The sequence below is a fragment of the Triturus cristatus genome, chromosome 9 (assembly GCF_964204655.1).
Source record: "Triturus cristatus chromosome 9, aTriCri1.1, whole genome shotgun sequence".
In the NCBI taxonomy this organism is placed as follows: Eukaryota; Metazoa; Chordata; class Amphibia; order Caudata; family Salamandridae; genus Triturus; species Triturus cristatus.
In genome coordinates, this window is record NC_140592.1 from 363,798,249 (window position 1) to 363,824,847 (window position 26,599).

The 26,599-nt window shown below is 43.6% G+C and overlaps 1 protein-coding gene across 1 annotated transcript in view; it reads left to right on the plus strand.

The window, feature by feature from the left end:
* The window catches only part of CACNA2D2 (calcium voltage-gated channel auxiliary subunit alpha2delta 2), a 1,194,468-nt gene that overhangs the window by 913,184 nt on the left and 254,685 nt on the right, over nucleotides 1-26,599 (plus strand). Inside the window, exons 15-16 of the mRNA XM_085627677.1 lie at nucleotides 17,348-17,419; nucleotides 21,530-21,604. Coding sequence (XP_085483803.1) covers nucleotides 17,348-17,419; nucleotides 21,530-21,604 — 147 coding nt within the window. The remainder of the gene's footprint in view (nucleotides 1-17,347; nucleotides 17,420-21,529; nucleotides 21,605-26,599) is intronic.

Sequence of the window (26,599 nt, forward strand, 5' to 3'; positions counted from 1 at the left end):
GGTCTGGGTGGTTTGTTAGTGTCCACCCACTCTTACTCAGCAATTCCCAGTGGCTATGTCAGAGTCGGTGCAGCTCCGACGTATCTTTTTGAGGTAAGGAAACAGTTAATTTTATTAGGGTCTCGGCTAGACAAAGCATGCACTGTCTCTTTGAGACATGTTGTTTACTGTTGGTGGGCTTGGATTCTGCCCATTAATTACCATTGGATGTCTTCAAAGACTCTTTCAATTGCTTGCTTCCTGCTGGTCAGCTCTGTGGTGACCACTTACACAAACACACAATCATTTTGTGTTGGAACAGGAAGATTAAGTGATTTGCCCAGAATGACAGGATTTTGAGCCAGGGCTGATACTGGAGCCTGGTCCCCCAGCCCCACAGTGCCACTGCCTCCCCTATGTCAAATGAACATTTGTTTGAATCGTTCCCAATCGTTTACTTGAGGTTTTTTTTGTTATGTTTTCTTAGTCCCAGCACACTTCCAAAAGCGCTGATTAGTTTGACTGGTAGTACCTTTAACCATACCGACATTGAAAAGAAGGCGGGGAACGTGCCCCTGCTCTGCCATCCTTTCTGGGGCACTGAATGATGACTGATTTTTCCCAGACCTACTAGTAGTTCAATAGCTAGTTTGACAAATTAAACCTGGCAAGACATCATGTGAGACTGACTGCCACACCCAAGAAGTATTTCGTGGTCAGCAATCTGCGATTACACTGTACTTTCCACTACCGATCTGATAGCAAAGGGGAGGTGAAGTTACAGAGGAGACTTGTATGATAAATAGGGCTTCGGGGAAGGGCTTAGACTCCTTGAAGCTGACACGGAAGGGTTGGGGTGCCGTAGAAGGGGTATCATTTGAAGGGGTGCAGCAAAGGTTTGGGAGGAGCGGAGACATTTCTGACATTGTTTATTTCTGCACTCAGAAGCTTGCATTTGAATCCATCCACTCCTGCCCCATCTCTCTTTCTTCTCTCAGCCACCACTCTGTCCACGCCACATAATCCCACTCTATGCCAAACTAGGCCACTCCACATAATTCACCCTGACTCCCTGCCAAATAATTGCATTCCACATAATTCAACACAACGCCATACGATTTGAACAACACACAAATCCACACCACATAATTCCACTCCACAGAACACATTTCAACATCTCACAATTCAATCCCCACAATCAATCCAACATCATACAATTCCACTCCACGTTATTCCACTCCATGCCAGATAATTACAATCCAACAAATTTCACTCCACATATTTCAACTCCACTCCATGCCACATAATCACACTTCACATATACACACAATATATGTCCACTCCAATCTGCATAATTACACTCCACGCACCAGAATTTGACTCCAAATAATTACAATACACGCAATACAATTCCACTGCTCATAATTCCACTCCACATATATCCACTCAGCCCCAAAACATATAATTACATTTCACAAAAACCAACTCCACACCGTGCCGCATAATTACTCTCCACACAATTTCACCCCACACCATGCCACATATTTACACCACACATATTTCAACTCCACACCACATACATCCACTCCACTTCATAATACATTATTCGAACCGTGTCTATACCACATAATTCAGCTCCACAAAATTCCACTGTGCACAATGCCATATAATTCTATCCCCATAAATCCACTCCAAAACACTTAATTACACTCCACAAAATTCAAGTTCACTCTATGCCACATAATCCTAATCAGCATTATTCCGCTCAATGCCATACAATTCCACACCACACAATTCAAATCCACATAATCCGACACAACACAATTCCACTCCACAAAATTTCACTTGACAACACGCAAATCTATACTGCACAATTTCAAGCCACATAATTCCACACCACATAATTCCACTACACAACACATATTTCCACCCCACAACACATCATTCTAATCCATGCCACTCTACACCACAATGAACCCCACATAATTCCACTCCATGCCACATAATTTCACTTCACACCATACAATATAATTACTCTCCACATAATTTCACTTTGCTTCATGCAACATGATTACACTTCATATAATTCCACTCAGAACCACACAATTCAACGCCATACAGTTCCACACTGACAATTTCACGCAACACAATTTAACACCACACAATTTAATTCGAGACACACCACATAATTCCACACCCCATAATTTTTCTCCACATGAAATAATTCTACCCAACAGGAACAAAAGAAAAAAAGCCAGATGCAATAGTCTCGAAGGTGGGACATATTGGCTTTGCCAATGCTTGATTTTTGTTAGAATTAATTCTCTTCCCGAGCTCTCTTCCATCTGGCCGCTCCAAGGGTTCCAATTAGAATTGGTCAAGTCTAAAAATGTACAGAAAAAGCCAAGGGACAGTTATTGCTTTAAGAGCCTGTGCACTAGCCAAGCCTTGGCAATATTTGGCACATAAATCACGCAACAAACACGTTGGAACAAGATAAAGTGTCTTCAAAATCCGAAAGGTGTATTTCTTTAACACGTGGAAGCTTTTGATCCTGATATAGCAGATGCTAGCTCTCTATCAAGAAGTGTTTATTAAAAAAGTGAGAGTTTTTAGACGTGAACTGTGGAACATTCCTTCCCCGCCCAAATCATAATGCTGTTAGCTAACTAGGAAGCACTATTCTACAGAAAACACAAGGGGGCAGATTTACAAGCCCCTTGCGTCATTTTTGCACCGCAATTGCGTCACTTTTTGTGATGCAGCAGCAGCGTAAAATGTGGCCCATCTTGGGAGATGCGTCATGTTGTAAGTAAGCCCTGTGTCACAATATACCTGTGTCAGGTATAATGTATCCATGGTGGGCGTTCCCACGCAGGGAAAGCCTTGAAAAGTGACGCTGTGAAATCTACAAGATTTCACTGTGCCACTTCTAGGACACCTCTGCGTCAAAACCTTACCCCTGCTTCAAGCAGACATAAGGAGTGACGCGGCACAATGAGGATAGGCTTCAACATGCATTGCTGGAGTTGCGTCGTGTTTGCGACACAACTCCAGCAATGCGTGACTTTTGTGCCAACAGATGCATCAGAATTTCTGACCCATCCATCTGTCAATCCTTGCGCCATGGTGCGCTGTATTGTAAATACGACGCACCCATGGTGGCGCAAGGGTTTCTCAGGGCGGCGCAGGGAAAGTGACGCATCTCTACAGATGCGTCACTTTCTTGTAAATCTGTCCCCTCATAGTAAACAAAAAGGAGGCTCGATGAAATAAAATATTTGTCTAAGATCACCCTTTTTTCCAGCAGGGTAGTCAAGATTGATCCTAGACTTTACAAATTCATTCTGGGCAAATCTGCCACTAGGGCGAATCTCTTTCTGACATTTAAGAATAACGCATTGTCCTTAACTCTTGAAGGATGTGATTAGAGCGTATGCGACAGTCAGAATTTTAGTTTTGGCAGTGTTAAATTGCACAGACTCTGCCTAAGGCCACACGAGTACGTCGTAACAGACACAGGCTATGTTACATGTTATTTTTTATTGGCACACGATGCTGAACCGAGGTGAAGGTTTGAACCCGTATTGCTCAGATACAGGTGCCTGAAGGAGGTGATATTTAGCACATCTGTTGAAACCTGATACTCCAGGGTAGAGAATTCAAAGTGTGCGATAAATTTCACTATTTACTACAATTTCGAGGCCTCTAAGGTTGACTGTAGCTAGCAGAGGTGGTTTTATGCCTTACCACTTTCTAAATTCGACAGCCGCCACTGAACACGAATACAGTTGTATTTCTACCTTTTAAAGTGCGCTACTTTTCTTGCAGTATTTAAAGCTAGTACAAACCATGTAAACTGTCACCTCTTAATGTGTTTTCTTTAGAACAGTCGCAGACGTCTTTTGTGTTTCAATTGTGAGCAAAAAAGAAATAATTTCTCAGTTTAGCCCTAGACACTGACGGGTAAAACAAGCATTTGCAATGCAATAGGTCTCGCATTTATAGGAGTTTGAGCTATTGGCATTGTAAATGACAATGCTTTTTATGTAAGTTTGTTTTTTTTAAAACATAAATAAAAGGCACTGTCATTTATAATGCCAATAGCTCAAACTAGTATAACTGCGAGACCTATTGCATTGCAAATGCTTGTTTTAAGATATGAGGACATGCATACTGAATGCTATTCTAACATCACAGCCATTGTTTCCTGTTATTTCGATGCGAGACGAACGAGCTGCACGAACGTTCGCAAACCACCATTTCCTGGTTCTCGCCTGCCGCGCTGCATTGCTGTTTTTGCAGGCTCTGCGCCAGGGCTGGCAATTTGGAGCGGAGCGGGCAGAGAGCTCATTGCAGGGCTAATGAAAGGTGTCAAAAAGACGAGGCTGTGTCACTGTGGTAAAAAGTGCTGAGGTGACGCTACCAATGAGAAATGGTAAATGTAGCATTGTTCCACGTGTTAGTGCGTGTTTGAGGCACCTCAATAGGGTAGTTGTGAACTGTTGCTTTATAAACATTAAATGCTGTGCATTTAAATTGAATGTTTGGACGGCTATAGAGAATGCAAACTGTTGCATTTTTCCCCCTTGTAGTGCATGTTTTAATATGTATGAGAGCCCTAGTAATAGCTAACGAATGACCTGTGTTGTTGCTGGGGCCTCACTGTTCTTTCTGCCTGTTTTTTGCGAGCGTTTGAGGAATGTGCTTCCTTGAGATAAGCACAAGTGTTATGGGGCTCTCTTTGCTCGACCAGAAGAATTCCTTGGGTTTGCTTTTGAAGTGGAGTGGGGGGGGGGGTGCGGGTGTTTTATGACCCCTCCGTCCGTCAGCTTAGAAACCTTTTGCAGACGTGAGCTGCATCTGGTGCCGCGTTAGAAGTGTTGAGCCAAGGTATTTACTGGTTGTGATCAACAAAGGCTACCTACCGTACCTATATTTGTAATTACAGAAGTATAGACATTGTGTTTAGTAAAAGAAATACATAAACTTCAAGTAATATGCCACAGTTGTTTTTTTAAAAAATTTAAGTGAAGTTAAATCCAACGTGGTGTTAGTAAATGGAAGGGGTTTGTATGAATACGCGTAGCAATGGTGAAAGGGTGTGCCTAACTGTGGTTTGAAAGCGCATATTATGTGAATGGGAAATCGATGGCGCCGTTGATAAGAAGGGCTTTGCCTGGAGCTGTGTGAAGGTGGCAAACAGTCACAGCATGTGACTGGAGCCCAGAACACTTTGCTCGACGGTGTGAATTACAGTGTAACAAGAGATGGTGAAAGAGATAGTTTAGAATGAGGCGCCAAAAGGATAGGCAAGAAAATGGAAAGGCTTACTAGTTTTTTGTGCGTAGTTTCAGGAACACTAAAAATGGTTTGACGTGTTAAACTTGCTACTATATAAACGTGCCTTTGTAGCTTGTGTAAAAACAAAAAAGTCTGTTATAGAAACGGGATATGAAAGGTTGGAATTGCTGCAAAATAGCCTGAGGCACTTTCCGAACCGAGGTCAGGGCACTGCTCATTCAATTCTAATTTAAAATTATATTTGCAATACCTAAATGAATAATGCATATTAAATATCTGCCCCTCTTACACTCTCAGTTCTCTTTGTTTTGTAAATCGTCATCATATGTTAAATGAACTAATTCTACTGGGCGGCAGACCTTTTCACTTGCGATGTCTAGAAAGCACGCATTTCTCCTGAACGTACAAGAAAATGTCGAACCAGGCACTTCATTGAAGATGTGATGTTAAAGAATGATATAAGCTCAAAAATTACACTTTCCTCGCAGGTGTGGGGAAAGAGGGCATTGAAAACAAACAAACACCCAGGACGGTTAACGCTACTGACTGCATTTCACGCCGAAACTTTTCCAATTGCATTCTGCAGTTAACAGCAACGTAAGGCTCTGGTCCTGACGCTTTGCAGTTCCATGGACCAGGGCATTCACAGCCTCCCAGAGATGAACGGGTTCAGTCTGCGCGCGCCAGAGCACCCCGACATTAGTTGTCTGCCCAAGAAATTAGAAGCAACCGGCTGATAAACAGCCAGAGAAGGAAACCTATAGGAATACACAGACAAAGTCAAAGAAAAACATGAAGCGATGGGGAGAGAAAGCGTGTGAGAGACAGCAAGAGAAGGAAAAATATAGGAAAACACAAAGTCAAAGAGGGACATGGAGCGATGGTGAGAGACAGCGAGTGAGATAGACAGCAAGAGAAGGAAAAATACAGGAAGAGATAGACAAAGTCAGCACAAGAACAAGCGGCGCGAAACTGAAAGTGATCGCAATCGCGATAAAACATCAAAGCGGCCGAGCGGCCGCGAAAGTGAAAGACTACGAGTGCTTTCAGGCTGCCAAATGGTGCGCGCGCCCGGCACACATGCACAGTAGTTGGCGGCCTGAAAGCACTCGTTTGCACTTCCAAAAGTGCTTACTATAAGTCTCGCCAGAGCAGCGCTAAAGCGCTGTCTCAGGCGAGACCTAAAAATGTCCCCTCAGTAGTCAAAAGGCTGTTATGGGAAAAGCTGATCCGCCAATTGTCTCTGGAATATATTATGAAATAATAATTATAGGTCACTGCTGCCACCGTGTGGTCTTTATCGATATAACAAAAACATGCCTCAGTTGTCTCTGATAATTGTCAGGACTCCAAATAATTTGACCATGGGTAATATTATTAGTAGTAGTGGCATTTATATAGAATTTATATAGCACTTCCTACCCCATCATGGGGAGCAGAAGTACATTATCTAGAGGGGTAGTATTCTATTTTGTGGTGGGTGAGGGGCATGGGTGGAGTGTTTTGTCGCTATAGTGTTGTATTTGGTTTTAGCGTATAAGGGAATTGTTTTGTGGTCGTGACTGAGAGAACCGATTGCTAATCATAACCATCTCGTTGTTTTACATTTACCTTGTGACTTTTACCTTACTCTTTTTTTACAAGTTAATTTTAGTTATATTATTTCATTTTTAATGACTACTTTTGCAAACTCCCTGAAACCCCTAACTACTTAACAATTCCTCGCAAACCCTTCAGTTTTAACCCTTATGTCCGTCACGGTTCACCTTTAAACCATTTATCCTTATACTCTTCATCCTTAACCCTTCATCCTTCACTCATAAACCCCAAATCCTTCAAACAAAAATCATTTATGCTTAAAGCCTGTGCCTTTAAACCCTGAAACACTTTAACCCTCAAAATTCCACACTTCTTCCACCCTCAAACAATTCACCCTTAAAACCTTCACTCTTAACTCCTAACCCTTTCACCATTCATGCGCTACTGTTCAACCTTCCCACATAAACCCTTGATTGTTTACCTGTAAACCCTTCATATGTAAACCCTTTACCCCTAAACCTTTCATCATTCAACCTTAAAAGTGTCAACTTTCACCCATATATACTTCACCCTTAAAATAGTCACAATTCCCCTATTCTCTCCAAAACCCATAACATTTCACTCCTTAACACATCTCCCTTAAACCTTTGTCTCTTCACTTTCAAACTCTCCACTCCTAAAACCTTCACCATTTCACCACTAAATCTTTCCCGCTTCACTTCTAAACCCTTCACTGTTCTCGCAAACTCTTTACTCTTCACCCAGAAACTCTTAGCCTTTTACCTGTAAACCCTCACCCATAAAACCTTCCTCTTTCGTTTATAAACACTTCAGCTTGCATCCCTAAAGTCTTCACCCCTCACCCTTAATGCATTCCCATTCACTTCTTAACTTTTCACCCCTAAACCCACAACCTTTCACCTATTAACCACACACAGTTAAAGCCTTCACTGTTTGGTAAAAAAGTCCCTAACCCCTTCACTCTTCACCCATAAAGCCTTTACCTTTCACCATTCAACATTCACATCTAAACCATAGTCCTTTGAGCCCTAAACCCTTCACCCTTAAACAAGTCACCATTAAACGAGTCACTTTTAAATTTGTCACCCCTAAACAATTTTTCATTCTCTCGTAATATCTTAGCCCTTCATCTCTCATCTCTCAACTCTTAAAGACCTCAGACTTGAACACTACACCTGCAACCCTTCACCCTTATCCCCTTAAACCCTTTACCCCTAAACCCTTTAACCTTAAATCCTTCACCCTTACACACTTAACGTCTAAATGCTAACACTTTCCCACCTATATTCATCACCCTTGTAGGTTTCACCCCAAAAATGTTCACACTTCACCCATTAGCCCCCACCATTCATCTTTAAACCATTCACCTTTAAACCTTTCACTCCTAAACCTGTGACCATTTACACTAAAAAGTTACCCCTTCACGTGTACATTTTTGACCCTCCACTTGTAAACCTTTACCCCTCAGCTCAAAAGCCTTTGTCATTTACCCCACAAAACTTCACCCTTTGGCCTTAAACTCCCCACCACTAAACCCTTCACACAAGCATTGAATACAGTGATACTAAAATGTTCAGAAACTATTACTGAAAATTCATCTCAGTTTTCTCAGAAGACAGAATGCCTTTCTAAAAACACAACAAATCGAATCCTGATGCCACATTATCAAAGTGCACCAGCTCAACTCCGTTTCTGAAGTATCATGCTTGCATACCCCTGTCTTCCAATTCCAAAGCTTGTATTCATTCCTGAAACATTTACCTTTAAACCTTTTGCTCCTAACCCTGTCGCCATCCAGTATAAAACCTTTACCGTTCACCCATACAAGTTTGACCCTTCAGCTGTAAACCTTTACTCTTCCACCCTAAACCCTTCGCCAGTCACCCAAAACACATCGGCATGTGTCCTTAAACTCCTCACTCCTGAAACCTTCACAAAAGCATTGAATGTAGTGATACTAAAGTATTCTGAAGCTGTTACTGAAAGTTTGTCTCAATTTTCCCTGAAGAGAGAATGCCTTTCTAAAAACACCACAAACAAACACTAGATGCCACAATATCAGGGCATGCCAGCTAAACTCCTTTTCTGAAACATGATACTTGCATACCCCTGTCACGCAACCATTTCAAAAGCCTGCATTTCCACGTAGAGCTTCTGGATCTGTTATTCCTACCACCTTCAGAAGGATTGAACAAGAATTCTTAAGGTTTAACTGTGTGAAATTGTGCCACATGGGCTTTAAGGGCTGAGGTTGTGTGAAAGTGTACAATGTTAATCCTAGTGTCCTCACACATCTAACCCCAAAATCCAGTTTGAGTAAGTACCCTGTGCCCACAACAAACTCAGAAACAGAAGTCTGTTGGAACAAAGCTGGGTTTTCAGCACCCAGACATGGGATAAACAAGATTTGTTTTGGCATCCTGCATTCACCCATTGAAGTGCACCACAAATATTATATGTAACCCCAGAACACCTATCAAATAGGATGTGACACTGTTATATCAAAAAGAGGCTAGACTACTGGGGGTGTTTACAAAAAATGGGCCCTGTCCAAGTGTCAGCTAATATTTGACTGTGACAAGAGAGGCCTCTTTTAAGTGTGTCCCAAGTGTCATATGGAAGCCCCAACAGACCTTTCAGGCAGAAAGTGGCATGCAAGCAGGACTTGCCACTTTAATTTAAAAAAGGACCCTTACAGCCCTACCCTGCATATTCTGTCAGGTTCAGGTAGGTCATCTCTACCCATTCAGGTCATCCTTTTGTTTGCTCGTGGGAGCATGTTCACTCTCCCTTCATGCCTATTTAAATGCTAATTACTGTCTGGTAGAAGTGAGAGAGCAAAATGCAGATTTATCTCCCAGCGACTTACGATAGGCAAAGGTAACTTTCTAAACATTGCTTTTCCATAATATGTAGGGGAAACAACGACTTAACCATTGAATTGGATTTTTAATACCTGTTAAAAGTTGTTTACCCACTCTAAATATTTTCAAGGCAGAACCCAAAACCTTTCTTCTTAATGAGCCAGCCAAATGAAGGTTGAAGTTGGATCATGTAACTGGTCCCCACTCTAGCGCTGATAATGAGTCAGGCGGAATTCCGTGTGCAGATTCCCAGCCTCTGGAATTATAGTACCAGCCGGTATGTATGCATTGAATTCCACCTATTATGAGACAGACACCCCCTTACCTTAATGGGGAATAACTATGCTGACGTGATAAAAATGTGACATTTTATATGGTAGTCACTGTTCTTAGGGGTTGAAGGCTCCTTTTACCACCTGCTGTCAGCAGATGGTAAGTGATGCTTTCCTGCTGTGTAGGGGGTGAAAGAAGGGGGAGTGGGATGGTAGAAAAAGGAAAGGGGTGAATAGTTAACTCGGGGAAAGCATTGCATGTTCCGCTCTTACTAAAGAAAAACTTTATCAGGGAACAACGAACGAGGCTTGGCTGCTGTTATTTCCGAACGGTCATGTCAATTTACCAGCTGGAATTACCATCTGATAAAATGGGGACTGGTGTTTCTGCACTGGTGTCAGAGAAGCCTGGCCATTACCTCCTCCTCTTTTTCCTTATCATATTCACCTTGGAGCACTATGTGTTCGGGGCACAGAATTTCCCATTGGTAAAAAAAATCCCCACCCAACATGGTGGCCTGAGAGGAAGTACCTGTCACCGGAACTATAAGGGTGGGGTAAACCCAGAACATATCCCGTTTTTTTCTCTGTGTTCCGACTGGAACACCCATCGACGTTCACTGCTTGCATTTGTGCAGTGGTGAGTATGTTTTGTTTCTTTTTTTGTTTGCGAGGGACTGATATAGCGTCTCCACTTTTTAATAGTTTTTCCTTTGCCGGGCCACCGCTCCTGCAGTGTGCATTAGGGGCAGCAGTGTCCGTTGTTATTTCCTGGTACCGCCTCTCCTGCGATGAGCGGTTGGGAGTGGCAGTATCTTTAGCTCTTTTCACCGCTGCATCATCGTGGTTGAAAGCGGCGGTGGTGTGGTTTTTTTTTGGTGTTATCACGCAGAGTATGCCGTCTCCGCTCCTGCGCTATAGCGGTCAGGAGTGGCTGTCGCTGGCTTTTTGTGCCTTGCCTCCACCCCGGCACCAGACGCTGGGGGATGCCGTGGCATGTCTTGTTAGGCTTGTGCCGACTGCCTCTCCTTGTGTGTGGTGTTGGAGATTTTTTCCCCTTACCTGGGCTGTGTTGTCTCGGCCTGGCTTGTTATGAGGCTTGTCCCGACTGTCAAGCCTGCAAGGCATTTTTATTGGGATATATGGATGCTGGATTCCATCCTCAGCGTTCCACGTCACAGGGCAGTGCCGGTTGCTTGGCAACCGTGTCTCTCCCCGGTATTTGAGGAAGTGGAATTATTTCACCAAGTCAGCAGTTGTTTTTCTATGCAGGCATGGAAGGGAAATGCTCTGGGAAGCGTTGGCATAATTCTTCTGGCTCTGAGGTGTCAGAGCCTGCTTCCTCGCATCAACCGGTGGGCATGTATCTTGATGTCCTTGAGACCATGATCAATAATGCTGTGGATTCTGCTTTGAGGTAAAGGAGGTCCTGGTGCCTAAAATTCCCAAGGTTTCTTACCCGCCTGACCCAGACTCTGATGAATCAGATGAGGAACAGCAGGGTCGCTTTGTGAAGGGTGCAGAATTGAAGGAGGTGATGGCCCACTTAAGGGACAATTTGGCCTTTCTGACTGTGGTTCCTCTGAATAAGGAGGAACATTTTTCTTTGAAGTACTGCTGGAAGGAGTCTGATGCTCTTCCCATCCAGAGAGATTTTGTGGGGCTTTTGTCCTAAGAATGGTCTGATGTCGAAAAGGCTGGGTTCCCTTGGTTCCTCGCTAAGAAGTATTCTCTTACTAATTTCCTGGCTGAGTTCCCCATCTCAAGTGAAGGTGGACTCTCTGATGGTGCGTTTGGCTTCCAGTGTATCCATCATCTCTGAGGATGCCTGGCTTAGTGACCTGGTTGATAAGAAGGTGGACTGTGCTGATAAGCAGACTTACTCTGCTGCTAACTTTTCCATCCGGGCAGGGACATACGCCACGTGTGTAGTTCAGTCTCTCCTACATGATTTTTAAACCTTATTGGAAGAACTTCAGCAAGGGGATGATGTCAAATCATGTCTGTCCCTTATTGAGTTGCATGTGCGCTTCTTATCAGACTTTACCTTTGACTCTCTATCCACTGCTGCGGCCATTACTGGCTCCAATATTTCAGCCAGACGGCACATCTGGATGAGGTCTTGGAAGGAGGAGGCTTTCCAGAAGGCCCTCCTTTCTCATTTACGCTTTGATGGGGATAAGTTGTTTGGCCCTCAACTCAAGGAACTGTTAAAAAAGTCTGTGGAGGATCGTAAGCTCCTGACCCCTCTGAAGCCTGCAGTGAGAGGTCTGGGTTTGGTTATCAGCGGGCATTTGGGAATCTACCTCGCCGCTTGGAAGAGGCAATCCCAACCCTTTCGTGGGAGGGAACGTGACTGTGGCACTCCCTCCTCTGATAAATCCTGGCACCATCCTTCAGGAGCCACCCTCGGCACTTCCACTTCAAAATCATGGCTAACAAAGAGTGGGAGTTTCAATCGGTTGATTTTCATCAGCTTGGGCACTGATACCTGGGTTCTTCGACACGTGGTAGAGGGCTATTCTATCGACTTCTCTTCTTGGCCTCCATAACTTTTCATCTCAACCCTGGTTCCTCAGAATCCTTTGAAGCGTCAGGGTCTGCAGCAGGGGGTCTCCGAGTTTCTCCAGAAGGGTGCCATCACTCCTGTCCCAGAGAACAAGTGGCATCAGGGATGTTATTCCCTGATGTTCCTGGTCCAGAAGGCATCAGGGGAGGATACTGCCATGTTCTGTATCTCAAGACCTTGAATACCTATGTGCTTTATTAAAAGGTCAATATGGTGAGTTTGCAGAAGATTTTCACCCTTATTTCTCCTGGACCTTTTTGGCATCCTTGGACCTTCTGGATGCTTATTTCCATATCCATGTGCATCCTCTTTCCCAGACTTATTTGGAGTTCTTTGTCATGTGGTGACATTTCCAAATTTGCGTCCTTCCCTTTGGTTTAGCCTCAGCCCCTCGGGTGTTCACGGATGTCCTTGCTCCCCTGGTGGGTCTGTTGCCTGCCTGGGGGGTGCTTCTGTTCACTTACCTGGATTGCTGGCTAATTTCTTCCTCATCTTTCCTTAAGGCCCAGAAGGAGGTGGCATTGGTCCGGAATTGCCTGGAGGCCCATGTGTTTATTGTGAATCTGAGCAAGTTCCACCTCATCCCATTTCAGGTCTCCAGATCATCGGTGCCCTCTTCAGTGCTCGGTTGGGAAAGGTGTTTCTACCTCTGGCTCACCAGCTTAAGCTCAGGTCTTGTCTGGAGTCCCTCCTATCTGCTCATTCGGCTTCCGCAAGGGACTATTTGAGGGTTCAGGGGTACATGTCTGCTTCCGGTTTCCTTGGGCTCACAGGCATCTCTTCTATCTGGTGTATCACCTTCTGTCTCACTGGAATCCGAAGTCCCAGGATTACGGAGTCTTGGCTCCAGTGTCTCCCAACATTTCTCTTCAGCTACAATGGTGGATACTGCCGAAAACCTGGTGAAGGGTGTGCCCTTGGATTCTCCAGTTTCCTGTTCCCTGAGAACTGATGCGTGCCCTTGGGGCTGGGGGTCACCCTCGCAATTCTTTCTTCTCAAGGTACTTGGTCACCCGTGGAGAGCTGGATATCTTCAAATTGAAAGGAGCTGGCTGCAATGTTCAATGCTGTTTTGCACTTTGCCCCTCTTCTCAAGGGCAAGTTGGTTCAGTTCCAGATGGACAATCAGGTGGCACGGGCCTATTTCAGCCATTTAGGGGGGTGGGACTCGTTCTCTGCTTTTGGCTCTCCTAGTAGATAAGATTGGGGCTTGGGCAGAAGCCAATCTGTTGGGTCTGACTGGGATCTATCTGCCGGGGAGGGAGAATGGGCGTGCGGATCAGCTGTGTCACCTTCCTCCTTCCTCGGTGTCTCTGTCCATGTCTCCTCTTGTTTTTCGGAAAATTTCAAAGAGGTTCTGGAGGCTTGGTTGGATCTCTTTGCTTGTCCTCAGGATGCTCTTCTGCCATGGTTTTGCACTATTCTTCCTTGCAGGGAGGCAAGGTGGGTGGACGTCATGTGTTTCCTGTGGCCTCTGGTTTGTCTCTTTGCCTTCCCCTTCTGAGCAGGGTTTTGGCAAAGATCAGGAGGGAGGGGGTGGTGGTGCTGTTAGTAGTCCCATTTTGTCCTCACCAACATTGGTACTCCCTCCTGCTCAGTTTGGCAATTGCTCCTTCTTAGAGATTCCTTCTGTCCCCTTCTCTGCTCCTTTTTCCTCATCTGTCTCACCTGGCACTCAGGCAGCTGTTGTTTGGAAATTGAGAGGCAAAGTTTAATCACTTTGGGTTGTTCCTCTGCGGTGGCTCATTCCATTGAGAATTCTGGGAAGGTTAGCACACAGTGGGTTTATGAACGGCACTGGGAGAATTTCTCTGGTTGGTGTTTTTTGAGGGGGTTTGTCCCTGACTGCTGTGAGAGGGTTTCTGTTCTTGAGTTCCTCTGGGATAGTTTCTTGATAGGGCTGTTAATCTCTATGCTCCAAAGCCAGTGGGCCGCCATCAAGGATATCAGGGTGGCCTCTCTCCTCTCCTTTGAGTCCTTGGCTTCTCTCCTTCTTCAAAGTTACTTACTATCTTCGGAGGCTGGTGGTTTCTTCTCCTGTGCCCCTGTGGGATCTCTCTCTGGTACTTATGCCTTGCAACACACCCCGTTTGTGCTACTGCCTTCTGTGTCCCTGGAATTTCTTACCCTAAAAGTGTGTTTTCTGGTAGCTAGCTCCTCTGGGAGGCATTTGGCAGAGATTGGCACCTTGCTTTGTCACCCTTCATTCTTGTGGTTTTTTCTGGACAACATGGTTCTTTGCTCTGACCCAGCCTTTCTTCCCAAGGTTCCCTCTCCTTTCCATTTGGCCCAGGATATTGTTTGTCCTGGCTTTTTTGCTGCCCCCTCTACGGCGGAGGAAATCCTGCTTCATTCTCTTGATTTTACAAGGGCTCTTGTTATTTACCTTGAGCGAATCGCCTCTTTTTCCCTAGTGGATTTTCTGTTTGTCGCTTTTAGGGTGGCCAAGCAGGGTTATCGCCCTACGATGGCTACTCTTTCTTTTTAGGTTAGGTTGGCTATTTCTTTTAACTCTCTTCATTCAGGGGGTTCTTTACCTCCTGTCATTCAGGGGCATTCCACCAGGGGTGTGTCTTCCTCCTGGGCATCTTCAAAGGGCGCTTCATTGAAGGATGTGTATCTGCAACTTGGCCTTCCCTCATACCTTCATCTCGCATTATAAGTTGAGGATGGGGAGGTGTTTTCTGGGGATTTGGTTCTGCTGTTCTAGCTGCAGTTCACTGATTTGTGTTTGCAAATAAACTTTATTGGCATCCTTGTGCTTGTTGGTTTTCTTTTTTGGTTCGTCGTTCGCTTTGGTATACGCTCCAGGGTGTCTGTGACGAGGAAGACGGAGGAGGAAGGTAATGACTCGGTAACTTACTGGTAATCTTCATTGCTCTGAGTCATACTCTTCCTCGTCACAGTCTTGTTCCCTCCCTCCTGCCCTTGGGAGTTGGGGATGAACAAATAGGGAAGTTTGTCCTTCTGGTCGCTGCACTGGTTGTTGGGTCTTCTCTGCTTCTCTCCTTTGGTTCAGTTGTTCTTCTGTTTGGTTGGGTATTACAGGATATGGTTTGGGTTTACCCCACCCTTATAGGTCAAGTGACAGGTACTTCCTGTCAGACCACCATGTTGGGTGGGAATTTTTTTCCATGGGTGTATTCTGTGCCCCGAACACATAGTGCTCCAGGGTGACTGTGACAAAGAAGACTGTTACTCGGAGTAATGAAGGTCGCTGGTAAGTAACTGAGTCAGTTGTGATCAGGTAGAGCGGATGCCATATTGTAATTCCGCTCCACATATCTTTTAATCATGGCTAGAAGCTCCTCAGTTGAAACACTGTGGGGGTAGTTATTGCACCATTTTACCTGCCCAAAGGCTCCCATCTTTCTGCACTTTTCTAACTTCATCATTTTTTATTTTTTTTTGTAAAGTCACAGTCGACGAAAGAATAATACCAGATTCTTTCAGGTCCTTCCCATGGTTTTGACACATATTATTTTCCTACGATTGATTCGAACTTTCTTCATCCTACTGACTATAATATAGTTAATATAGGACAATTTTCTGTCTGCCTCTTCCCCTGCAAGGCACCTTTAAATTGCCTTGCTCTCCTTGTTGTTTTGGGTTATCACTGAACCCTCACTTCATTGCTGCAAAAAGCAAATTGACTTGTATGCACTCTCAGACTGTGCTGTAGCATTATTTCTGTGCAGAACCTAACAGCCCATGAGACCTGCATCGGCCATACAAAAATCCATGAATAAATAAATACAATGAAACTGTGTGTGATGCTTGAAAGCAATGTCAATGGTGCACAGAAAATTGAAATAGTGGCATTCAGGAGTAAACTAATGCTGCCAATGTAGAAGCCTTAATTTCTTTTGCTCTTTTTCGGCCTGCTGGCAGGAGCCTTGTTAATCTTAATGTTCATCCATGTACACAAATGTGCTCATTATTAACAGAAATCCCAGGAAGTGGTTTAAATACATTCTGTGACATTCAGGTGATAAAAGGTTTGTGGAAGACATTTAAAGTATTAGGTAGGGTTGGTTGGTCTGTTCCACAAAGTACTGTGTTTGATGCATAGCTGCCAACAGTAGCTGTTTTATTTTAGCATTAACTGTGTATATAAGTGCAGTTTTGTTCACAAAGCTGTATGATGACATGCATTTCTTTGTGTAGCATAGTTTGTTCCAAAACCATTTCATAGCAGTCAGATACTTATTTCTTCAAACAAAAGATGTCTACCAAATGTGTGAAAAAGAGTTTTATGCCGCTAGTGCCAACGGTAGGAAATATGGGGTTCATCGGAGAGGAATACATTGCTAAATGCATCAGGCTTGTAATTAGACACTCATCATTATTTTTACAGATATTGTCAGATTTCTGTTTAAAAAAAAGTATTTGTTCCTTGTTTATGTACAGGCCTCGACAGATAATAACTTTATTCATAATAAAAACCACTTATGATATGGCGTTGGTGTGTGTAAATATTTAGATCCAGGATGTTCGATGTCGGCCAAAAAGAGCTGGACCTATGTTTTTTTTTCTGGATAACCACTGACTATGTGAATGAGTTCCATGTAGGTTTTTGTATAGAAGTGTATATATCTGATGTGAATTTCCTTGAAACATGGCAAGGATCCAGCCCCTGGACATCTTGTGGATAGTGCTGATTTAGAGGGTCTCAGCGAATGAAAAGAAAGGTATCATAGTAAATGTTAGTGTGTTTCTAGGAGGAAGGACATTACTACTAATGGTTGCTTTCTTATAACTTTTATCTCATCTGTAATCCCCACCTCCTTTTCTTCAAGGGTCTCGGTTTGGTGGTGACTGGCACTCTCCCGGTATTTAACTTGACTGAAGATCCTGGTAGTACCGGAAAGGTAGGAATCTCCCCATTCACCATTGACAATTCCTGCAATCACTCACCTACAAAGTTCTGTCTCTCACAGATTTAGTCTTCAGTGGAATCTGACTGGACAAGCCAGGCAGGATGCTAATGTTGGTGCCTTGAAGCCATCATAGCACTATCTAGACTTGCCACCTAGCACCCAACAAGTTGTCTTTTTTGTACCCTCTAGAGAATATCAAGTGTGTATTACATTATTTGTTGCACATATTCCTGATTGTCATGGTAACACAAACACTAGATCAGAACTGGAGAATAAAAACGGCCAGGTGAACTGCATACCCATTACTACACAAACTTATTCTCTCTCTTGATCTTAAGAGTCGAGTTAAGCAAAAGTCGAAATATGCTTGTGCTGAGAAGGTGGATCTCTTTCACTTAAAGGGCCTGACAATTTACTCCAATTAATAATTATTAGTTGAAGGTACTTTCTTCTAATCCAACAAATCATGACGACAACAATTGGACCAAACCTGATACAGGCAAAACTTTAAGGTGCATTGGTGAGGTTTTTAAAAAAAATATCTAAAGTTTGTAAGTTATTAGAAATGGCAATTAATTTGACAACATGCTTATATTCAAATTCTGATCAATAATAAGGGGAAATCAGTATAAACAAATGTACAGAAACATGTCTACAATCCGTAAATGAAGAAGGCGAAAGAGAAATACCCAAAATTGTTTTCATGGCTTAATACAAATCATTGTTTGAATAACTGATACAAAACATATTTTCTCTCCAGAGACCAAACAGTTGCGCAGAGAACTATTGTGAAGGTCCTCACTAAAAGAAACAAATGTACTCATCTTTGTTCAAAACCATGTGATATGGACACTTTTTACATGTGTAGTGCATCTAGTGTGCTAATTTCCCCTATTAGGTAATATTTTACTCTTAAGACTTTGTCCAATGCTGTTGGCACTCTCTGTACTTTCACTTATACCAAAATGAACTTATAATTAGAAGTGAGGACCACACTTAATGGATAACACAAGTAGGGGCTGATGTCTCATGACCATGGAAATTTCCTGCTCTACCACTAAATGAATAACACATTGCAACATTTGTCTTAAAACATTAATGAGCTGATCCAGGCCAACTAATAGCTGGTCACAAATGGAGCTTACTAGGAGTAAATTTAGTACACACAGTGTCGGCTTCTGGGCGGTGTGACCCGAGCAGAACTTTTGGTTTTAAAAGAACATGCTGTTTCCTTACATGTCTAGCAGTGTTCAGGCAAGAATACAAATTTCAAGGTAACTCTAGTGATTGTTTCTGCTGGAGAGAGATGGAAGTTTTGTCCAGTGGCAGCTTGACTCATCATAAAGTAGCACAGAGGGTTAATATACCTACTGCAAAGAATGTGTACCTGCAGATCACAGAACGGTAATCCTCGGATTTCCTATTGACTAGTTTAAATACATATGATTTATTGCCGCTGTATAATGTGTTGTGTGATGTAAAGTCATCTGACACCCTTGGTAGGGTGACCAGGATTTTAAAGCCAAAAACCGGGACATTTCCCAAAAATAGAAGAAGGACTACAATTTTACTTCATGGGAGCACACAGATTGACAGTGCTCCTTAGGAGAGAATTACAGAAGAGGCAGTAAGAACATACAGAAAATGCCATTTTTAAAGGCAGTAGCATGCCTGTTAATTAAATTGCTTTCTTATAGCAGCTGCTAACTATCCCTGCTTTGCAAAACATAAAAAGATACCTCCCACCGTTTTCAGCTGACCCTCTCTGAAAACCGGGACATGAGCTCAATTTCCTGAAATCAGCCGGGACAGCTGGTGAAAAACCGGTACTGTCCGGGCAAATCTGGGACGCCTGGTCACCCTAACCCTTGGGCTAATATGAGTAGCGCTATAAAAAAACCGAAATTCATGTGAAGAGAGGGGCTGTGGAGAAATGAGTCGCACTGTTAGAAGGTGGTAGTGAGCGAATCGGTGGAGAAGGAGGTCATGGGGGGAGGCAATAACAATTGTCGCACCAAGTGCTTCTAACTCTAAAGCTGGCCCTGTTTATACCATAAAGAATGGTCCCCTTTAAGACTTTTGTATTATCACTGCTTAGAGAGAAGGCAAAGAGGTAGCACACACCACAAATATCAACAGATGCATTAGTTAAACTAGATGTGGGTAAACTCTCCTTCAACTTCCCTCTAGCTGGTTTGAAAGCAGGCTTACAGTGCAAACTAAAACCTCTATCAAAAGGAATTTAGTCTATCAGGTTTCCTAGAGCAATAACCAACTAAAAGGTTGTTCATGGTGTAAGCAACCAGGATGTTCCATGAGCCAGACTTGCCTCCTAACAAGCAAGGAGATATTATTGAACAAGGTACCCGAAGTTCTGCAGCTGAGAACCATTGAGGACCGTAGGTCAAACTCAATACCCCATTTGGAGCGCAGATGGGTCATGTCTTAAGCATGCAATTGTTTCTGCACAATAGTACTTGGACATGTTACCACTCTCATTGATTTCTAGAGAGACGGAGAACCTATTGGACTCCTCTCTGTTTTCGAGAGACAAGGCACCATGCACTATACTTCTGTGCTTGTCTTTGATTAAAACAGCAGCATTTTCTGATTCTCTCCTATGTTGATGTTAGAAAAAGTTGTTCCCTCTGGGAAATGTATCAATTTAATGCCAAGCCTCCTTAACAGATGGAAGTATTTAGAAACCAACTTTTAAGTGGGGTTTGGCACTGGTAAGTGAGGTTGGATGAATGAGACCAACCTTCAATTTTTAATACTGATTACCCCCTTTAGCAAATTAACATCAATAATGTTGAAAATAAGGACCAATTTAAATATTTGGACTAGGCATTACAATACGCACAAAGCATATTGTCTTAAGATCAGTTCCCACTGGATTCTCAAGACCCGGGCAGGAGATATTGCAGCAATAGTGTAAATGGGGCATGCCACTCAGTCAAGTTCCCAAAGGTCACTGTAGAAGGTGGCAATCACCACTTCTTTATATTGAATGAAATTATGGCTAACAGGTGGAGCCCCTTGAATATCATCTGTTCAGAGGACGAAGCACTAAAACTGTTCATTTGTGTACTTGCCCGTACTCTTGATTGGTATCACTGAATACCAGAGTTGCTTTCTTTTCCTCTTACAGCAAATTTTCTTTTTTCCCTTTTCAGGCAAGGGTCCCATTACCTTTTAGTCTGTGATTGGAGGAAATATCTTAGAATGGTGTTCAGGGAAACAATGAGTCCACACCATATTTCTAGAGGTCCTATTCTAGAATCCACCATCTAACTTGCTAAACAAGGAGTAACATTTGCTATTAGTGGCGTAATTGATTTTTCGTTGAGGTGGAGAGGGTGTCGTTCAGTGGTAGCCCACCTTTCCATAGCTGTCTGTGCTCAGGGAGATGTTGTAAATCCCTCTCCTCTGCATCAGAGAAAAGAAAACCTTGGTCATGTCCCTGGGTCCAACAAAAAGTGCATAAAGGGGTGACTTCACTAAACAGGACATCTCTTTCCAATTACTATGTCAGATACCATTGAATTGTTTGCATTGCGTATCACACACACTGACAATTGACAGCACTTTGATACCAAATGCACAATTTGTCACAGTTTTCTTCATTTAAAAACTTTACTTCAATTTCATGAGAACTTTACCCCAATGGCCTTGAGAAGCAACTATTTCAAGCACAGAGCATTTTAAATGACTTACTGATATAGAGAAGATAAATCTCTCATCAAAGTGCACAGCTCCAGTACAAAGACAATAATTTGAAGGCACTCTATTGTACGGCACTTTACATGCAAAAAATAGAGCATCTCTAACAATGCTAGTCTTGACCTATTTGTTCAATTGCACAATATTTTGTAACATACTAAATGCTGAGGCACTTTACAAACACTGAGAAATAAAAATGCATGTTTTTCCCCTGGATTTTCAGGCAAATTTGTACCCTCAAAACATTTTTAGGGTATTGGGGTATTGAAAGGCAGTTTACCTCTTTCAAGTGGTAGCACAAAACGAAAATACATTTGCCTCATGCTCCATCAAAGACACAGAAGTCAAATTGCTCACTGTTTGCTTTAACTCTTTCAGAATCAGCTGATCCTCGGCGTGATGGGAATTGATGTGGCCCTGAACGACATTAAGAAGCTGACCCCTCGGTATAATGTACGTATGTAGCCAAGACTGCAACTCTTATGGTTCTTATAATGCCTCACCAGCCATGCAAGGAATGGACTATAATCTGAGCATTTGAAACTGATACAGGGAGAGACAGGGGGCCCTGTTCACAAAGCTTCCAAAAGTCATAACTACACCTTAAAAAACTCTTCCAAATATTGCAAAGTCCCATTTATTTTTGTAGAAGTACTGCAAATGATGCAGACCTTCTGCAGCAAAAGTACAACTTAGATATGTAGACATGACTTTTCCTAGTGGCAGACTCCAGTTTGTCCAGGACTGTTTCCTGCTCCTGGAGGACCCTGTTTGGGGACATGCTGGGTCAGACAATAATGGTGATTGAGGAGACTGCACCCTCCCGGGACAATGCAGTGTGCTGTGGCCATGTGGGGTGTATGGTGTGGTTCCCCTGAGAGAAGTGAACTGTGGTTGGCAGAGCGCCGAAGTTTATAGTATGGAGTGGGGTGTCGGCACAAATCCACAGAGTGCCCTTGAGGTCTCTTGCAGTAGGGGGAACAATTTACCTTATCTGCAAAGAAGGACAGCTCACTTTGACTACAAAGAAGGGCAACTAATTTTGTCTGCAAAGACGAGGTGCTAACTTTGTCTAGAAAGAAGGGCAGCTAACTTTATCTACAAAGAGGGGCAACTAACTTTGTCTGCAAAGAAGGGCAGCTAACTTTGTCTACAAAGAAGGGCAGCTAACTTTGTCTACAAAGAAGGGCAGCTAACTTTGTCTACAAAGAAGGGCAGCTAACTTGTCCACAAAGAAGGGCAGCTGTGTCTACAAGGATGGGCAACTAACTTTGTCTACAAAGAGGTGCTAACTTTGTCTAGTAAGAAGAGCATCTAACTTGTCCACAAAGAAGGGTAGCTGACATAGTCTACAAGAAAGGGCAACTAACTTGTCCACAAAGAAGGGCAGCTAACTTTGTCTGCAAAGAAGGGCAGCTAACTTTGTCTACAAAGAAGGGCAGCTAAATTGTCCACAAAGAAGGGCAGCTAACTTGTCCACAAAGAAGGGCAGTTATCTGTGTCTACAAGAAAGGGCAACTAACTTTGTCTACAAAGAAGGGCAGCTGACATAGTCTACATATAAGGGCAGCTAACTTTGTCTACAAAGAAGAGCAGCTAACTTTGTCTACAAAGAAGAGCAGCTAACTTTCTCTACAAAGAAGGGCAGCTAACGTTGTCTACCTCCTGTAGTTAAAATATAAATGTATCCGCACAAACGCAGACTTGCAAGTCCTTTAACTTTGCAGCTTTGTACACCCCTAACCCGCAGCCTGAACTTTGTGTGTTCATCAACATTTATACTGTGTTTCGTACACTTTTCTGTAACTATATATTTACATGTGGCTGACACACGTGCAATTCTTACAGAGATAATACGTCAATTGCTAAATCGCATGTGTAGGGCAGCTCGTCATTTCACTGAAAAAGATAAATGATTGTTTGTAAAATTACACTGTTTCGTAACTCTACGCGCTCATATTTCTGTGAGATGCCAAGACCTTGCACACAGAGAGCTTGAGCTTCACAATTCAGGCGTGTGCCAATAGTGTGTGTGAGACTGAGGACCCAACTCTTCCATGTGCAAATTAAAAAAACTCAACAGCAGCACTCGCATACACCTAGAACTTTAATGAACCCGATGAGCAGTCTTACATCTTAAGGTGCTGTGTATCACAAGATTCTGTGATTCATGTCCTGGATGTTTGTGAACATTGCTGTCTGGACTGCACTTTATCTGGTCTAACTCTTACTTGGTTCTCTGATTACTTACCATTGTAGGGTAAGGGGGAGGTGGTCGGGGGAACAGGACTGGGTAGGGAAAATCCAGGGCAGTGGAAGCATTATATGCTTTGGTGATTCAAGGGTCGAGTGGGGGCTGGGGTGTGCTCCTGTCTGCAGCTCCTGTACCTGCAGTAGTTTCTTCAGGTGTGCATTGGCACTTAGTGAAACCAGGACCAGAGGCATATTTACAAGCCCCTTGTGCTGCCAGTGGTAACTTTTTCTCATGTTCAGTGACGCACCGGGTGCGCAAGGGGCTTGTAAATAAGCCTCCCCGTGTCTCCAGACCTAGAATTATTTGGTCTGGGGATATTAAGCTACTTGTAAGGGCTCAGGGTGGATCCCCTCCTCATCAGAGGCAACACTCTGGGCATATGACAGCTGTTAATGAGGGCCTGAGTGATGTTTCATGACCCCACTTAAATCAAGAGTGTAACTGCTAGGAGGTAGGACCCACCATGTGGTTCTGCTAGGCAAGCAGCTATGATGGCAAACGTGGCTTTATCATATAATTTCCTTCTAGCGGAGGCGGCATTGGGCAATGAATTAAGGGTTAGGATTCTAGCTGTGCCCGGTCATGAGTGTTCCAATGGATGTGGGTATTTCATTTGAGGTGACTGGAGAGGTTTGCTGGTCTGGGGTACCCTGGTTGTTCACTTGATACTGTCATTCTTTCCATGCTAGATTGAGGATGAAACCCATGTTGACATATTGTGGCTACAAATCAAAAACACTACCTGATGTGTGAGGCAATCTCTGCACATACTTTTAGTTGATGGAGAGTAACACATTTCCACACTAAAGTCTGATTTATGCTTGCCACAACCCTCAGATCAATAGACATGTCTTCTGTAGACAATACTACTACCAGAGGGAAATGGGTCTCTCTGTAGAAGCCAACTTGAACAAAATGGAGTGGGAAATGAGAGTATTGGGCATGTTACTTTATATAATGCTCATTAAACATGTGGGTTTATGTCATTCCTGCAACCTCCATAGACCCCCAGAGTTTTTCCAGAACTTCATCCACTGACTACATTTCCCTTCTGTGTTCTCTCTTCATGACCTCCCTTTATCTAGGACCTGAATTGCCTGCACATACACACCGGTTGTCTTGCCAATTGAAAGTGCATCCCCCCTTATTATGATCGCTAACCTAATATGGCATCATGGTTCCTAAGTGTTCATAATCACATCTACCTCATGGAGGCCAACTGTGGGGGGGTGTTTTTGCTCCAATGGTGTTTATAAATTACACATTGCTTCCATTGCGTTAGTTAGGTTCATGAAAAAGTTGCCTTTCTGCTGCTTACAGGAACTCCCAAGAATATTATTTAATCTTGGGGAATTCTTCCATGAAATGCTATTCATCCTGTGGTTTCATCTGTTGTTAAGCATGTTTCCTTCTTATGGTTTACATGTTGCTTCAAACGTTCACTGTTATTTGTTTTTGCCTCTTAAAGAATGCTTCTTCTTCTAAACTCAAAATGTTACATATAGAGTGGCCATGAGAGGCCAGTCCTATTTTTTCCTCAAATAGTGTCTTCCCATAGCGTTATCCCGAAGTGTTTTAGCAGCATAGAGAAGAGAGTATATTGGTGCTACCTATCTCTTTTTAGGTCTCGCCTTGGCAGCGCATGCGCTGCATGCGCTGTCTCAGCGAGACCTAAAGTAATCTCTATATGTTGGCAAGCAGCCGGTAGTTTTTCCTGCTGCTTGCCATTGGCTTAGTGTTGGCGTACTGTTTCTTACCTTGTTTTTCAGTGGCCCAACTGACTTCCGTGTAGTCCGGAAGCAGCAGCCACCAACTACAGTTTTAGTCCGCACTGTTCGGACTTTTTGTTTGTCTTGCGCATCGCTGCCTGACCTAAACATAGCAGCGGTGCATGCGCAAGGAGCCGGTATGCGCGAGGGGTGGGCAGCGCATGCTGCTTGTTTAAAGTCACTTCATTTAGTTTATCCGACCTCGGGGGGTTAACTTGTGTTTTGTAGCGGCCATATTGGAACTGAGTTTTGTGTTTCAAGACCACCTCGCATACCACAGAAAACAAAATAAGGGCATTTTCTAATCTGTCGAATAGGTTTCACCAAATAGGACGAGCCGCTGAATATACCATATATTTTTGTAAGGGGTTAGAAGACGCAACATCAATGCAAACTTCTCAAGGAACTCTGAAGTGCATTTGTCCCCTAAAATTCGCATTATAGCTCGGTGTTATGTATATGAAACTGGAATGCTAACGTTGAAGCTCGGCTTGGAGGTGTGATGTAATATCAGACCTCTATTTGTGCCTTTCATGGGAGGTACAGGTGCCATTTTGTAAAGGGGAAAAAATCATTGAATAGTGTCTGAGTCGTGTAGCACATACAGATACACTGCATTGACGTCGGTGACAGCAAAAGGGACTCTGTGGGGGTGAAAGTGCAGAAGACAACATAAAAGAAAGACATCCTCTAGTGTGCATCTGCTGTGAACAGGAGCTGCATGCCCATCTCACAGCTGAATGTTGGTGCCCCGTTTGGCGTTCTTGTTACGCCGTTGCTTACTGCTCGGCAGGATGGAGGAACAGCAAGGATATAGCCGACCGCTGTGTTCCCAGAATCCACGGCCACCGAAGGATACCTTGCGGCACATCAAGATCCGGGAAGAGCGGCGGGGCGTACAGCGCCCGGGGCCAGCAACCGTGTATCTGCAGGTGGCAGGATCTGGTAGTTGCGACACAGGTAAAGAGGGGTGCACTTGTCTGCATGCAGAGGGAGGTCCTAAACATAGCAGTTTTATTGAGCAGCCGTCTTATGCAGGCTGCCCAATCAGCGTGTTCACATGTGGTTTATCCACAAAACATAGTTTTAGAACGTCCCTGTCCCTTCTTTTTCGCCCTGGCCTCCTGTCCGACAGGGTGGAAACAAGAGCCAGTTGGGACGCAGAGCGCAGTGTTGTATTATAGTATTTGTATCAGGGTTTTAAGTGGGTTGAAAAAACTGCAGGGTCCCTCAAAGGGGCGTGACCAATGTAATTAAGGGCATGGCATACACACACGTCTGCTATGAATCTGTGCTTAGCACCTTCCAGCTCAGGGTTCACAAAGGAATCGTTGCCATGCCTCATAGAGCCCGTGATCTTCGTCAATAATTCAGTGTCGCTAATAAAGGGCGATGATAAGTACCGATGTGACTCATGTGGAGAGG